This window comes from Myxocyprinus asiaticus, chromosome 15, assembly GCF_019703515.2.
Source record: "Myxocyprinus asiaticus isolate MX2 ecotype Aquarium Trade chromosome 15, UBuf_Myxa_2, whole genome shotgun sequence".
Classification (NCBI taxonomy): Eukaryota; Metazoa; Chordata; class Actinopteri; order Cypriniformes; family Catostomidae; genus Myxocyprinus; species Myxocyprinus asiaticus.
In genome coordinates, this window is record NC_059358.1 from 29602670 (window position 1) to 29618141 (window position 15472).

Here is a 15472-nt window from a genome sequence, read left to right on the forward strand (position 1 = left end):
CCTCTTTTAGCTATTTCTTTTTATTTATTTTTTTAGTGGTGGCAGTCAGCACAAAACTATAGATATTATGCCCTGCACTGTGCCATTCTGTCAGTTTAACTATTTATTTGTTGAGGTTACTCTGCTGTGCTGATCATCATAAACTGCTGTTGTCTCGATGTACAGATTGTGGTGAGTGGCACTGAGAATTCAGTCCTACTGCAGAATTTGAACTCTCTGACTGAGTACGAGATCGCTGTGTTTGCTTTATACCGCAGCTCAGCGAGTGACGCTCTCAGAGGCAATGAGATCACATGTGAGTCCTCCTCAGAAACTACACAACCAACATGACTACAGAACATCTCAAAGCACATTTCACTCCACAACACGATTTCACTGTAGAGGTGTAATTACCACAAACCACATGCTCATATATTTTCGCTAAAAGCTGTTATACTTTGGAATTCTATCACCACTTTCTAATAAATATACTTTTTTGGCCACAATTTTTAAAACAGACGCTTGTCAGTCAGCAATTTAAACTTAATGGAAAAATGCAAAATGTGCTTGATAAAATACAGTATGTTTAAAGCCTTTGGTTTGCAGTAATTTAAATGTGATGAGTCATGCAGAGAGGAGATAGTGTTTGGTCGGAAAAGTGTGTGCTCGTTCCAGAAGCTTTCCTGCTTCTCTTACACTCTATCAAATTCATCCTTAATGTCACGCTCTCCATAGAATTTAACTCTGAACACCCAGAGGACAATTTGATTGCTCAGAGGTCATTCTTTCAAAGTTTAAGAGAAGTTAAACATAGTTCTCAGTTTTGCCTTAAAGGTGCTGTATGTAAGATTCAGAAACCCTTGTTATTATGACACCTGTGGCCATTAAGTGAACTACAGCCAGCTACCATGCTCGTGCTTGTGCACACACTCCATAGGGACGCGAGTGAGTGAGCATCAGCCAAAACAATGATGTAACGCAAAGAGACTGAATGTGATTCACTGGCATCATGCTGACAGATGGTAGCATAATTAAAATTACACAGTTATGATGGTTTTACTACAAACTTTGTGACTAAACTAAAACTACTTAGCTAACATAGCATACTGATACACACATACAGCTACATACTACCAAACTATACCAGACAGTTTACTGTTGCACTGTTATGTTGCACTATTGTATGTATACTTTATTGTATGTTGCATACGTTGTACTATGAATAAGAAACCAGCATATTTGCTTAAATTTATCCTGTATACCTGACATTAGTATAAAGAGAAGATCTTTGAAATTATTTGAAAGTTATGAAGCAAGGTAGCTTGCAATTCGTCAGCGTTAGCAGGCAAGATCAAGTTAGCTAAAATTACACAAATCAATCCTTATGGCACTATATTTCACATGCTTTGCAGTTATGTAAGCTTACCTGTCCAATAAGAAGAATGCCAATTCTTCTGACCACGATCACGTTCCCGCTTAGCCAGATGGGATTTAGTAGATAAATGTTTTTGTTTTTGTTTTTTTGTCTTACTCAGAGTTTGTGTTGGAGTCGGTGTTGGGCTGGGAGCTGGACGTTTGCTGGTTTCTATCTCTAAGATAAAGTTACCTAGTGTTACAGTTTGTTGTCGCTGTTGAATAACGGAAGAGAAGCGATTAAGGAGGCTAGGCTCTCGGGAGCACGCATAAACATCACATCCTTTGGATTTTCCTGGCAAAAGCGACCCACTCCCTTTGCATGAAAATCAGTCTACAGGCTTTAATAGGCAACCTAGGAAGTCTGGGAAGGGATCATTTCTTAAGTTGTGTTACAAGCCGTTCACACATTGGCAAAATTAAGGCGAATATTACATGAAAATTTTTTCATATTGCACCTTTAATTATCAACTTAACATTTTGGTTTCTTCTAAAATTAATTAGGAATAACAAAAATAGACACAGTTGATTAAGAAAATAGAATTATAACATTTATGTGTAAAGTATAGCCATGATCATTTGGTCTTGGATGTATTTACTGTAATGAGAAATATCTGATTTTAAATTAAAATCTCTGATTTTTGATGGGCCGACTTTGGTATCTTGGCAAATCTGAGCCTAGTTTGAGACGTTGTTAAAGGGATTGTTTACACAAATATTATAAAGCTGTCATCATTTTCTCATCCTCATGTTGTTTCTGACTTTCTTTTGTGGAAAAACAATTAGAGATGTTAGGCAGAATGACAGCCTTAGTCACCATTCACATTCATTGTATGCACAAGATGCAGTGAAAGTGAATGGTGACTGAGGCTGTCTGTCCCTAAAATCTCCTTTTGTTTTTCCTCAGATGAAACTGATGATTCGATTATTCAGTTTTGGGTGAACTTACTTTTACAATCTCTTCTGAAACATGAAACAAGGTAACTGGGGTCTCTTAAGTTAAATTCTCCATTTGATTTCCATTTACTGTAATATTGTTGCTGTCTAAGAGAAACAACTGATATTGAAGAGTCCATCTATGTTATGTATTGTATGGCTGTCTGATTTGTTTGTAAATGTGTATCTCAGTGGCTCTACCTACAGTGAGTGATCTTGAACTGTACGACGTGACTGACAATAGCATGAAAGCTCGCTGGAGGGATGCACAAGGGGCTTCTGGATACATGATACTGTACGCTCCACTGAGCACTGACACTATAGATGAAAGAGAGGTGAGAAAGATTGTCTTGTGTGTGTCTGTGTGTGTAAACATCAAGCCCACACTATCATGATGTGTTACAGTCATTTCATGGAACCAACAGAAGAAGAATAACATTCATCACATTTGAATTCCCTCGGCTACACTCTCATATGTGTTTCAGCAGCATTTCTGCTGCTCTGAAGTGTTGCTGTTTTTGTGTTGCAGCTGAAGGTGGATGAGACAGTGAATGATGTGGAACTGAAGGGCTTGATTCCTGATACAGAGTATTCCGTGATGGTCTATGCCATGTTTGGAGAGGTGGCCAGTGATCCAGCTACCGCTCAAGAGACCACCAGTGAGCATTCAACTTTAAATAAAATCACAGCATCTATTCACTGTTAAAAAAAGAGCTGTTAACTTTTTGCGTATTATGTCCAGTGTTTACTGAAGGAATAATTGACGACGGACCATTGAATTGTTGAAAAATAATGCACACCTGGCGCTTTGTGTCCGTTGCACCTCGGGTGTGCATTATTTTTCAACAATTCAATGGGCCGGAGTCAATTATTACGCTTATACCATGGTTACCACACCTTAAGACATAGTTCAGGGTTTTATTTCAGCGTCTTACTTTAATACAGTCCGAGCCTTCGTTGCTAATTCTAAAACGCCACGTTAGAACTAGCAACGGAGGATTGCGCTGCTTTACTCAATGACTTACTGGAGTAATAAGTTAGTGCGTTTGTGCATGTGTGTGTGAGTTTGTATTTGAGGGACCAAAAGAGAGAAACTCAGAAAATGAGAGAGATCACTCCTGCGATTACCTTTTTTGTTGCAGCTCTCGTCAGAAGTAACATCACTTCAAAATCATCAAGATGCATGTCGCTATATTCCCATTGTAAACCTTAATAGCTTTTTTTCATCCCCACTGAGATGTATGAGTGTGCTGACATGACGACTCAGATTTTATCTTTATGTTTGGGCCTTAAGTGTGTATGTTATGTGTATAATGTGCGGGTGAGACGAGGGAGTGTGAGGGCTCTTTTTAACCGAAATTGAAATAAATGTAGGATATTTTAGACATTTTAACTGAGTTACTTTAACCAGTGTCTTTGTTTTAACTGGTTATTTTGTTGTGGTAGCCTGTAGGGCTCTTTGAAATAACTGAAATAATTTGGCGAAGTGATATGGAACCACTATACGGTCAAGACCTGGAACTACTTTATAGCAGTGCGTTTACTTTAAAAATAATTGCACACCTTAAAACGTCCGTGAACCAATCAGAATCAAGCATTCAAATTAAAATTTAATAATTTATAATTATAATTAAAGGAATAGTTCACCCAATAATTAAAAATCTGTCATTATTAACTTACCCTCATGTCGTTCCCCACCTGTTCAACCTGTCTGTCTTCCGTGGAACACAAAAGGAGAAATTTTAAAAAGAACATACTGGTTACTCTTTTCCATGCACATAGTCCAAATAGTACATACAACTTGCACACTATATTCCAAGTCTTCTGAAGCCATATGATAGTTTTGGGTCTGAATTGGGCTACTTTTGAATAGCCGACAATAGACAAAGATGGCTTTTGCACCCAGAATGGTGTAGTTACAACATCTACCAGCAGGGACTAACTGGCCCATGCTAACCAGCCAAACCTTGACCCTTTGGAATGAAACCTAAGACCTCTGTCACTACTAAATATTACATAGTACACATTTAAGGAATGACAGAAGCACCTTTTGTCTCTCGATTGAGACTGTATAATTGACAATTGGTCTAATCTTCTCCAGTGTCCCTGAGGCCTCCACATAATCTGCGTATCACTGAAGTTGACCACAGCTCTGTCCGACTCAACTGGGACACAGTGTCCAGTAAGGTTAAGGGCTACGTTGTCCTGTATATCAAGACAGATGGTGTCCATACCAATGAGGTGACCACCAGTGCAGAACCTACAATACATGACATGCATTTGTTTCTCTCTGTTGAACAAACATGCACTAAGACACACACACACAAACTTTACCTCACACCCAGTTAACCATCAGAATTTGTGTGAGACTGTGTTAACTTCAATATTTATGGCAGTAATTACAAATTGTTCCATTCCTAACAAGTATTAATTGCAACAATAATTTACACACTTGTTCCACAATTAATTCAGCGTAGCTAATTGCACCATGCATTATTTTTCTGTGGTCTGTTTTAGGTGGTGTTGGGTCCAGTCACCAATGTGTACCTTAAGAACTTGTCACCCTCAACAGAGTACACCGTTGCAGTTTTTGCTCTTTATGATGCCGGTCAATCAGAGCCACTCAGTGGAGGATTCACTACAAGTGAGATCATGTCATCTCTGCCATTGACTACTTAACCCTTATGTTCTGTTGAGATTGACTTGACTGTTGTTTGGGCTACCAGAGACCCCAGTGAAATACAGTATATGTAAAAGTAATTAACCTCTTATCTTCCTTACAAATTATTTTAGTAAGTTTTTCTGACCTAATCAAAACACATTAAGCAGATATTATTGAACCTATTATCAGGGTTGTGAAGGGAAGAGGTGAGAGAGTGAGGATCCAAATGCAGAACTTTAATTATAAACAAAATAAGGGGATACAACGATGAAAGAATAATATGAAGAAGGTAACACAAACACAACAGCAGTATGCTGGCTACTAACACACTACATACGAAGAAGAACTGACATTGGACAAAGTAACAAGAAGATATATATACACTAGGGCTAACAAGGAGACAAGGAAAACAATTAGGGCAATGGACAGGAAGACAGACATAACAGAGGAAGACACAAAACTTCAAACTAAGTCTCTTATAACTTTCAAAATAAGAGTCCTTGGGGGGGAAAACACAAGAATGAGCCCCCTTAAAGGGCGGCTCCTGGAGCCCCCCAAAAAAGGAAAAACACAATGAAGCATGGTCCGGAGACAGGCATAGGCCAGGGGACCAGGACAGAGCCGGTGGCCAGGGAAGTGGCTCCAGGAAGGCAGCAGGGTCCGGCGGGTTGGGTGGTGGCTCCAGGAAGAAAGCTGGGTCTGGCGGTTTGGGTGGCGGCTCCAGGAAGGGAGCAGGGTCTGGCGGTTTGGGTGGCAGCTCCAGGAAGGGAGCAGGGTCCGGTGGATTGGGCGGAGTTGGTGGAATATCTGGAGACTATGACGGAACTGGCCGAGGGTCAGGGGGTGGAGATGCAGGAGGCTCAGGGGGCAGAGCTGCTGAAGGTATAGACTCCGAGGGCAGAGCTGCCAGTAATGGAGACTCAGGAGACGTAGCTACAGGAGGCAAGGGCTCAGGGGGCGGAGCCGCAGGAGTTGGCGGCTCAAGAGGCTGAGCCGCAGGAAGTTCAGGGGGCAGTACTGCAGGAGGCTCAAGAGGCAGAACAGCTGGAAGTTCAGGGGGTGGTGCCACAGGAGGCGGAGCAACAGGAGGCTCAGAAGGTGGAGAGGACGAAGCCGCTGGAGGAGGAGCAGGCGTAGCCACTGGAGTCTCATGAGGAGTAGTGGACGAAGCCACTGGAGGAGGAGTTTGGCGTAGCCACTGGAGTCTCAGGAGGAGCAGATGAAGCCAATGAGGAGTGGACGGAGCCTCTGGAGGAGGAGCGGGCGGAGCCGCTGGAGTCTCATGGGATGGAGTCTCAGGAGGCAGAGCCACAGGTGGAGTAAGATTGTCGGGAAGCGGAGCGGGCAGAGCCACAGTAGGCGGAGCGGACAGAGCGGCAGTAGGCGGAGCAAACGGAGCCGTGGAAGCCTCGGCGGGTGGAGCCGTGGAAGCCTCAGCGGGCGGAGAGGGAGGAGAAGCGACTGGAGGATGAGTGGGAAGCGGAAGGGTCTCTGTCGAGGGGGTCTCCGGGCCCACCGGAGTCAGGAGCAGCGGGGCATCTGTCGAGGGGGTCTCCAGGCCCACCGGAGCCAGGAGCAGAGGGGCCTCCATTGAGTGGGTATCCAGAACCACCAGAGCTAGTAGCAGAGGGGCATCTGTTGAGGGTGTCTCCAGGACCATCAGAAGGTCAGCCCGTATGATTTCAGCGATAAAATCCTGAAGAGACTGACGACCACAGTCCAAAGGAACTAGCTTCTTCACAGGGCCATTAAGTCCCATCCTGAACATAGTCCTGAGGGGTCTCTCATGCCAATGCAATTGAGCAGCCAGTTTCAAAAAATGGAGCAGTACTCAGCTGCAGGAGTGGACCCTTGGTAAAGCCATAATGTAGGTTGGTTCTTCTGTAACGCTTGTGGAAGGACGAGACGAGAGAGAGTGGATCTAAACACAGATATTTTTAATAATAAAAGAAAATATTATAGACATTATAAATCTAAAATTTAATTAAAAATTTTTGAAATTGATGACTTGGACCAAATAATAAAGAAAAACAGCCAATAAGTGCCTAGCATATAGATGGGAACTCCTTCAATACTGTTTAAAAAGCATCCCAGGGTGATACCTCAAGAAATTGGTTGAGAAAATGTCAAGAGTACATTTCTGAAAATTCTAGGCAAAGGGTGACTACTTTGAAGATGCTAAAATATAACACAGTTTTGATTTATTTTGGATTTTGTTTAGTCACAACATAATTCCCATAGTTCCATTTATGTTATTCCATAGTTTTAATGACTTTACTATTATTCTAAAATGTGAAAAAAAATTATAATAAAGAATGAGTAAGTGTTTCAAAACCTTTGACTGGTAGTGTGTGTATATATATATATATATATATATATATATATATATATAAAACCTCAGCAAAAAAAAAAACGTCCCTTTTTCAGGACACTGTATTTTAAAGATAATTTTGTAAAAATCCAAATAACTTTACAGATCTTTATTGTAAACGGTTTAAACAATGTTTTCCATGCTTGTTCAATGAACCATAAACAATGAATGAACATGCACCTGTGGAACGGTCGTTAAGACACTAACAGCTTACAGACGGTAGGCAATTAAGGTCACAGTTATAAAAACGTAGGACACTAAAGAGACCTTTCTACTAACTCTGAAAAACACCAAAAGAAAGATGCCCAGGGTCCCTGCTCATCTGCGTGAACGTGCCTTAGGCATGCTGCATGGAGGCATGAGGACTGCAGATGTGGCCAGGGCAATAAATTGCAATGTCCGTATGGTGAGACGCTTAAGACACTGCTACAGGGAGACAGGAAGGACAGCTGATCATCCTCGCAGTGGCAGACCACATGTAACAACACCTGCACAAGATCGGTACATCCGAAAATCACACCTGCGGGACAGGTACAGAATGGCAACATCAACTGCCCGAGTTACACCAGAAATGCACAATCCCTCCATCAGTGTTCGGACTGTCCGCAATAGGCTGAGAGAGGCTGGACTGAGAGCTTGTAGATCTGTTGTAAGGCAGGTCCTTACCAGACATCACTGGCAACAACATCGCCTATGGGCACAAACCCACCCTCGCTGGACCAGACAGGACTGGCAAAAAGTGCTCTTCACTGACGAGTCATGGTTTTGTCTCACCAGAGGTGATGGTCGGACTCGCGTTTATCATCGAAGGAATGAGCGTTACACCGAGGCCTGTACTCTGGAGCGGGATCGATTTGGAGGTGGAGGGTCCGTCATGGTCTAGGGTGGTGTGTCACAGCATCATCGGACTGAGCTTGTTGTCACTGCAGGCAATCTCAATGCTGTGCGTTACAGGGAAGACATTCTCCTCCCTCATGTGGTACCCTTCCTGCAGGCTCATCCTGACAGGACCCTCCAGCATGACAGTGCCACCAGCCATACTGTTCGTTTTGTGCGTGATATCCTGCAAGACAGGGATATCAGTGTTCTGCAATGGCAAGCAAAGAGCCCGGATCTCAATCCCATTGAACACGTCTGGGACCTGTTGGATTGGAGGGTGAAGGCTAGGGCCATTGCCCCCCAGAAATGTCTGGGAACTTGCAAGTGCCTTGGTGGAAGAGTGGGGTAACATCTCATAGCAAGAACTGGCAAATCTGGTGCAGTCCCTGAGGAGGAGATGCACTGCAGTACTTAATGCAGCTGGTGGCCACACCAGATACTGACTGTTACTTTTGGGACACATTATTCCATTTCTGTTAGTCAAATGTCTCTACAATGTGTACACCACTCAGAAAATCTAAGCTTTTGAAATCCATTGGATGTATCTATGTTTTATATCTGGGTTCTCTGAGACCCCAAACATAAGTAATGTAACAATTTTATGGAAGCCGGTTGTTATCAAGTTGAGATTTTGTTGATAATCAGCTCTCACGAGATTAGCAAAAGTTGTGATGTATCAACCTGATTCTTTAATTTTAAGCTTGTTTTTCAAGCTGTTATTAAAATGACAATTAGAACATGAGGGTTAAAAGGTATTAATTGAATGTGCTTTAGGAATTCTGTTTTACCATTGCGTGCATGTTGCACTAAGTAGTGGGTGTGGGTTTATGCAAATTATTTTTTTCAAGTACAGAAGAGACAGGGCACATTGGTATTCAATTATGAGCATAGACAAAACAAATGTTGGCTACTCACAGAAGAGCTGATTTCACATGTACATGCGTGTGCATATTTTTCTGCTGTATTTTCCACCTCCAAATGAACATCTACAATTTTCACTGCACACAAGTCTGCAATTTACTCCCAGTTGGAATGCATTTCTATTCCTTTGCCTTCAAACCAGACAGGAATGGACACATTCCCCATCCTGGATTACTTTATAGCATCTTTCTCCACCTGCTAGATTCAGTGATTATTCATTGGCTGCTGCAACCTAGAATAGATACAGACAGTATGGGTTTTTCCTGAGTTTCATTGTTCTGTGGGTGTCTTGACATTGTAATTATGGTAATCAGATAACGCAGTGTAAATTTAAAGGGCATTTGTTTTAATTTCAAACGATTATGTCTATGTCTCTGCAGAGGTGAGAGCATTCAAGGATTCATTCATTGAATCAAAACTAAATGCCTTCTTAACATAATTAGTATTTAAAAAACAGCTTAAAAGGATCTAAAAAATAATATAAATAGCAATAAATGTTTGTATTAATAAGTATTTTGAAAACAATTTTTTTTTTTTTTTTTTTTTTTACAATAAAGCAAACATATTTTAGTTTAGCATTTACTGTACTTGATATTCAGTAGCATTAAAGGCTGTACATAATTGCTGGGCATCTGTAGTGGCAAAAAATGTATTATTTCCAAACAGGTTTCTCAACTGTTTACTCAAGTTTACTCAACTGTTTCATCCTATCTCACTCAGAGCTCGTTCCGCCCCCATTCAGCCTGATGACTACTGAGGTCACCTCAGAGAGTCTCCGGGTGAGATGGTCACACCCTGCCAGGGATGTGGTGCTCTATAAGCTGGCCTGGTCAGCAACTGGAGGAGGAGACGAGAAAGAGGTCAGACATTTAGTATAATTATAAACATGGATGTAGATCTCATCTCAGCTTACGATGATTAAAAAATAGGATTTTTCTTTTACATTATTGTTAACATTTTGAGGGAGGGATGGGGCATGCTACCTCCTTGCTTATTAGTTTGATGTTTTAGTCAAAGCTACTTAAAACTGTGGAAAAACACAATATGTCAATTTAAAGGATTGAACAATATTAGCAGTGCCACAATTCCAATTTTCCAGATTAAACCAGAACAGCACAAATTGTTATATTAGAATTAAAAAAAATATATTTTTACATTTTTTTCTTTCTTATTTCTTTGTGTATTGCCATAATTATGATCAAAACATTTTGTCCTCTTTGCAGTTTCTTTATAATGAAAAGAACTGTTTGCATCTTTTGTTACTGGCAAGAACATTAAGTGTTGTTAAACAAGAATGTGCTGTAGCTTACACTAACAAACCAGTTCTAAATATATCAGAGATTTCTTAAATATTTTTACATTGTAACTTACTGTACATGCATTTCTATACTTCTTTTACCAGGTTTTAGTTCCAGCGAAAGTCTATACTGTATGTATGTTGACAAAGAGAAAGTGAAATCTGATTTTTATGCGGTCCTTGTAAATGATTTATGTGTCACTCAATACCTTCTCCTTACCTGGGGCCTGGGCCAACAGTTACTCTCTATTAGAGATGACCAGTCAACAGCACTCACAAACACACCAGCATACTGAGCACGTCCAGTCACAGCCATGCATGACCACGGACATGAGTGTGTTTTTGTGTGTGGGAGTGTGTGTGACCGAGAAAGTTTTTATTACTGGCCAGGAGTCAGGGCAGCTGTTCTTAAGAGATAGCACCGTAGATCGATATGTTTACCGAGAGCCACCAGAGCAGAAAATAATAACATGCTGAGAGGCAGATGGGAATGTGGCTGGGGCTCTGCACCCCATAGCAGTGGAGTCAGGCCAGCAACACATATTTACTCAGATGGATTTGCTGGGACAGCCCAGAGCAGACTGAGATCCAAAGCTCTCTTGTTGTTCAACTGATAGCAGGTGTGCTTTATAATGTAGGGCACAATAGGGCAGGATTTGAAAGCAAAAAATAAAATTTGGAACCAACACACAGATTTCCGCTAGAACATGCTGGAATTAAGAAAATGTACCAGTTGGCCATATTTCTTGTGAAACTGTATTTTGCATTAATTTTATTGAAAAGTTTTGCTCCTATGATAATTGATTTTTTTAGTGTTTTTTTATCTTTCATAGTAGAGACAAACAGCACAGGTCATTGTGTTACTTGCAGCATCATATATGAGACAAGTATTAATTCTTACAATCTGACATTTTTTTACAGTTGAAAAAAAGTAGATTTTTGACTTGCATTTGATGCTTCATGGGTGTCAGTTTTGGACCCTGTCTGAGTGTGATTGTATTTGTGTGTTACATAGATGCTGCTGAATGGAGCTGTGGACTCGTATGTGATACAAAACCTGTCTCCTCTCACGAACTATAAGGTGTCACTATCGGCCGTCTATAAAGATGAGACAGAGAGCATTGCTGTGGTCTTGTTAGAAAACACATGTAAGAGATGGAATAATGTCATATAACAATTTTACTTTCATGTAATTTTTTTTTTAAGAATTCACAATGTCATTCTCTGCTTTCAAAATATCATAATGATATTGCTTATATGCTCATGGTTTGTGTATTGTAAGCATCTACTGTATGATTCCTCAGACTTGGGGCTCTATTTTCGTTAGCGCAAAGTTGAAGTGGACGTAGGTGGTAGTGTTTGTGCTCCCTGTGGGTATATGTGCACAAACTGTGGGTGTATTGTATGTTAATGAAGTGGTGCATAGTACAATTTGCTATTTTCCTGAGGAATAGGTAATTGCACTAAGACGTTTTAAACCACGTCTATATTCAGTGCAAAGTCTAAATTCAGTTCTTACATTTGAAGTTTGGAGATTCCACCAGCAGGTGGTTATAAAGTTCATGTCCAAACTCACAGCAAGAGGGGCCGGTGGAAGAAGTTGGAGAGGGTAAAATGTTTGGATTTGGTATGATTTTTTTGACCACTTCATTATTTTGATTATACTTTCGTTTCGTTAGAAGTTTAATTAGAATAAAAATAAAAAATATTATTGTTTCAATAGACCTTTTTCACACTCCTGGTTTTGAAACGCGGAAGTAAACGATTGCAGGGTAAACTTCGACAGCAGTGAATGGGAGTGAATGGGAGATCACAGCAAATATTATTTTCACTTAGTAGACCAAAAGAAAAATTCTACTATTACGTTTGAATGACTTTCCAGAAGAAGAAAAAAAAATAGAGAACGGAGGATTAAGATTTAAGATTAAGATTTGGAGAAGATGCCAAATTTACTGTCACTCTCTTCGCAGCTGTAGTAATTCATTTTTAACACTAATTCAAGGGTAATGTAACACAAAGCATAATGTTATAAACTTACACTCAAAAAAAAAAAAAAAAAAATGATAATATAAATACATTTTCTAGATTTATGCTGCTAAATAAGGTGGAAATGTGTCATCACAGTCTGTGAAAAAGGTTTATAAATTAATTTAATTTAATAAAATCGACTGGTAGAAGTGAACTGCTCACTGTTCCTACAAGCTATGATTTGTGAGTCAGTAGATAAAAATGCTTAATAAAATAAGCCTGACTATCAACAAGGATGCAGCAAATGCACAAAAGAATATAAGTCCATATTTCTATTCTTCTAATTCATTACATACAGTCCATTTACACTACCAACTTATGAATGTGTCTTTGATTATATCGCTGGTGCTTGACAGGGAATGGACTTCCCCTATCTGTCACTCACGCGACGTTGTGTCGATGTAGTGACACTAGGGGTCACACTTGGGAGCCCCAAACACCTCTGCTTTTTTGAAAAAAGGCCAATGAGAATTGGTGAGAGGAATTTGCATGCCACTCCCCCGGACATACGGGTATAAAAGGAGCTGGTATGCAACCACTCATTCAGATTTTCTCTCCGGAGCCAAGCGGTTGTATTCAGTGCACTGAATTCTATTCCCTACCCTCGATGGTGGAGCAGCCAGGGGGTATTTGGTGATCCCCCAGGTGGATAAGAGCGCTGCCACCTGGCGGGGGTGCCCGAAGCTTCCATCCAGGGCCTGTAGGTTTACGTCATCCTTGACGACTCTGGCCTGCGGTGCCGCTGGACAAGCCACCTCCGCCCTGCACACCATGGCTCTCCTGCAAGTACACCAAGCCAAGGCGCTAAAAGAACTTCACGAGGATAGTTCTGACCTGGGATCAATGCAGGAGCTGCGCTCTGCAACCGACCTCGCTCTCCGGGCGATGAAGGTCACGGCGCGGACTCTCAGGCAGGCGATGTCCACCCTGGTGGTCCAGGCAACCTTTGGCTCAACTTGGTCGAGATGGGAGAGGCGGACAAGGCACGGTTCCTTGATGCCCCCATTTCCCAGGTTGGCCTGTTTGGCAACGCCATCGAGGACTTTGCCCAGCAGTTCTCGGCGGTGAAGAAGCAAAATTAGGCCTTAAAACATATCCTGCCCCGGCGCTGCTTTAGACCCCGCACCCTGTCTGCTCATCTGCTCCTGCAGCAACAACACTGGCTCCGGCACAACCCGCCCCCGTGGCCCGGCTCCGGTGTGGAGCCCTCCACAGGAAGCAGACGCCACCCGTCTCGCAGCCGGCCACTAAGAACCTGAGGAAGGCTTCGAAGCGCACCCGAGACGGGCGACCCAGGGGCGAGGAGACCCACTTCTCTGGGGCTGGTCGACAGACCACTCCATCCCCCGGTGGAGGGCCAGGAGGAGAATCTTTTGTCGCCGCATTCCCAGGAGGCTGTGGCACCCAAAAGCCTGACAAAAGAAAGGTTCCCTCATCTCCTGGGTCACATATCCGGTGCGCACGGCCGTCGTCACGACCACCGTCCACCGTCCCATTTTGGAAGGTATGGTGCTCCAGCGGCGGACCCCCCACCCCTGTGCACCCAGCTGTGGCACAAACACTCCCACACGGGATTGGTTCCAGTGAACTACGGGGACGAGATTCCTCCTCCCCCCTCCTCGGCCAATCTTATGGTGGGCGGCAGGAGCCAGGTAAGTGCTTCAATGTCCCTGAACTCAGCATGGCCACGGGGCTCGAGTCCCCTCGACGTGGCACCTCGAGCTCCGCTCCACCACGAGGCCCCACCCGCCGTTACGTCCGACATGATCATTCCCTTGGTCCCCCTCGCCCGGTGTTTGGGCGCATGGCTCGCGCTTTACAACCTGTTACGATGGCTGACCCGGACCGTCCGACTCGGCTACATGATTCAGTTTGCCAGGTGCTCACCCAGGTTCAGTGGCATCCGCTTCACCTCGGTGAAGGGCGAGAACACCGCTACCTTGCATGCGGACATCGCTACCCTTCTGTGCAAGGGCGCGATAGAGCCTGTCCCTCCAGCCGAGATGAAGAAAGGGTTCTACAGCCCTTACTTCATCGTACCGAAGAAAGGCGGTGGGTTGTGACCAATCCTGGACCTGTGAGTACTGAACCGGGCTTTGAACAGACTCCCGTCCAAGATGCTGATGCAAAAACGCACTCTAACGAGCGTCCGGCATCAAGATTGGTTCGCGGCAGTAGACCTGAAGGACATGTACTGCCACGTCTTGGTCTTACATTGACACAGACCCTTCCTGCGGTTTGCCTTCGAAGGCCAGGTGTACCAGTACAGGGTCCTCCCCTTCGGCCTGTCCTTGTCCCCTCGCGTCTTCACGAAGGTCGCAGAGACAGCCCTTGCCCCGCTAAGGGAAGTGGGCATCCGCATCCTCAACTATCTCGACGACTGGCTAATCCTAGCTCACTCTTGAGAGTCGCTGTGCGCACATAGGGACCTCGTGCTCTGGTACCTCAGCTGACTGGGGCTTCGGGTCAACTAGGAAAAGAGCAAGCTCTCCCCGGTTCAGAGCATCTCTTTTCTTGGTTTGGAGTTGGACTCAGTCTCGATGACAGCGCTCCTCACGAAGAGAGCATGCAGTCGGTGCTGAACTGTTTGAAGCCGTTCAGACGGAGGACAGCGGTTCCACCGAAACTTTTTCAGAGGCTCCTGGGGCATATGGCATCCTCAGCGGCGGCCACACCACTCGGGTTGATGCATATGAGACCGCTTCAGCACTGGTTTTAGACTCGAGTCCCGAGATGGGCATGGTGCCGTGGGACACATCGCGTGACCATCACGCCAATCTGTCACCGCCTCTTCAGCCCTTGGACCGACCTTGCATGTCTCCAGGCATGTTGTGGTTACAACAGATGCCTCCAAGACAGGCTGGGGTGCCGGATGCACTGGGCATAAAGCCACCGGCTCCTGGACTGGCCCGCGGCTACGTTGGCACATCAACTGCCTAGAGTTGTTGGCAGTACTGCTCGCCCTGCAGAGGTTCCGGCCGTTGTT

The 15472-nt window shown here is 43.5% G+C and overlaps 1 protein-coding gene across 2 annotated transcripts in view; it reads left to right on the top strand.

Moving 5' to 3' along the window:
* LOC127453428 (collagen alpha-1(XIV) chain-like) overlaps positions 1-15472 on the top strand; it is a 194505-nt gene that overhangs the window by 54498 nt on the left and 124535 nt on the right. For both annotated transcript variants that reach the window (XM_051719753.1, XM_051719752.1), the window contains 7 exons: positions 166-295; positions 2521-2663; positions 2858-2987; positions 4430-4569; positions 4846-4972; positions 9882-10021; positions 11474-11606. In XM_051719753.1, the coding sequence (XP_051575713.1) occupies positions 166-295; positions 2521-2663; positions 2858-2987; positions 4430-4569; positions 4846-4972; positions 9882-10021; positions 11474-11606 (943 nt within the window). The remainder of the gene's footprint in view (positions 1-165; positions 296-2520; positions 2664-2857; positions 2988-4429; positions 4570-4845; positions 4973-9881; positions 10022-11473; positions 11607-15472) is intronic.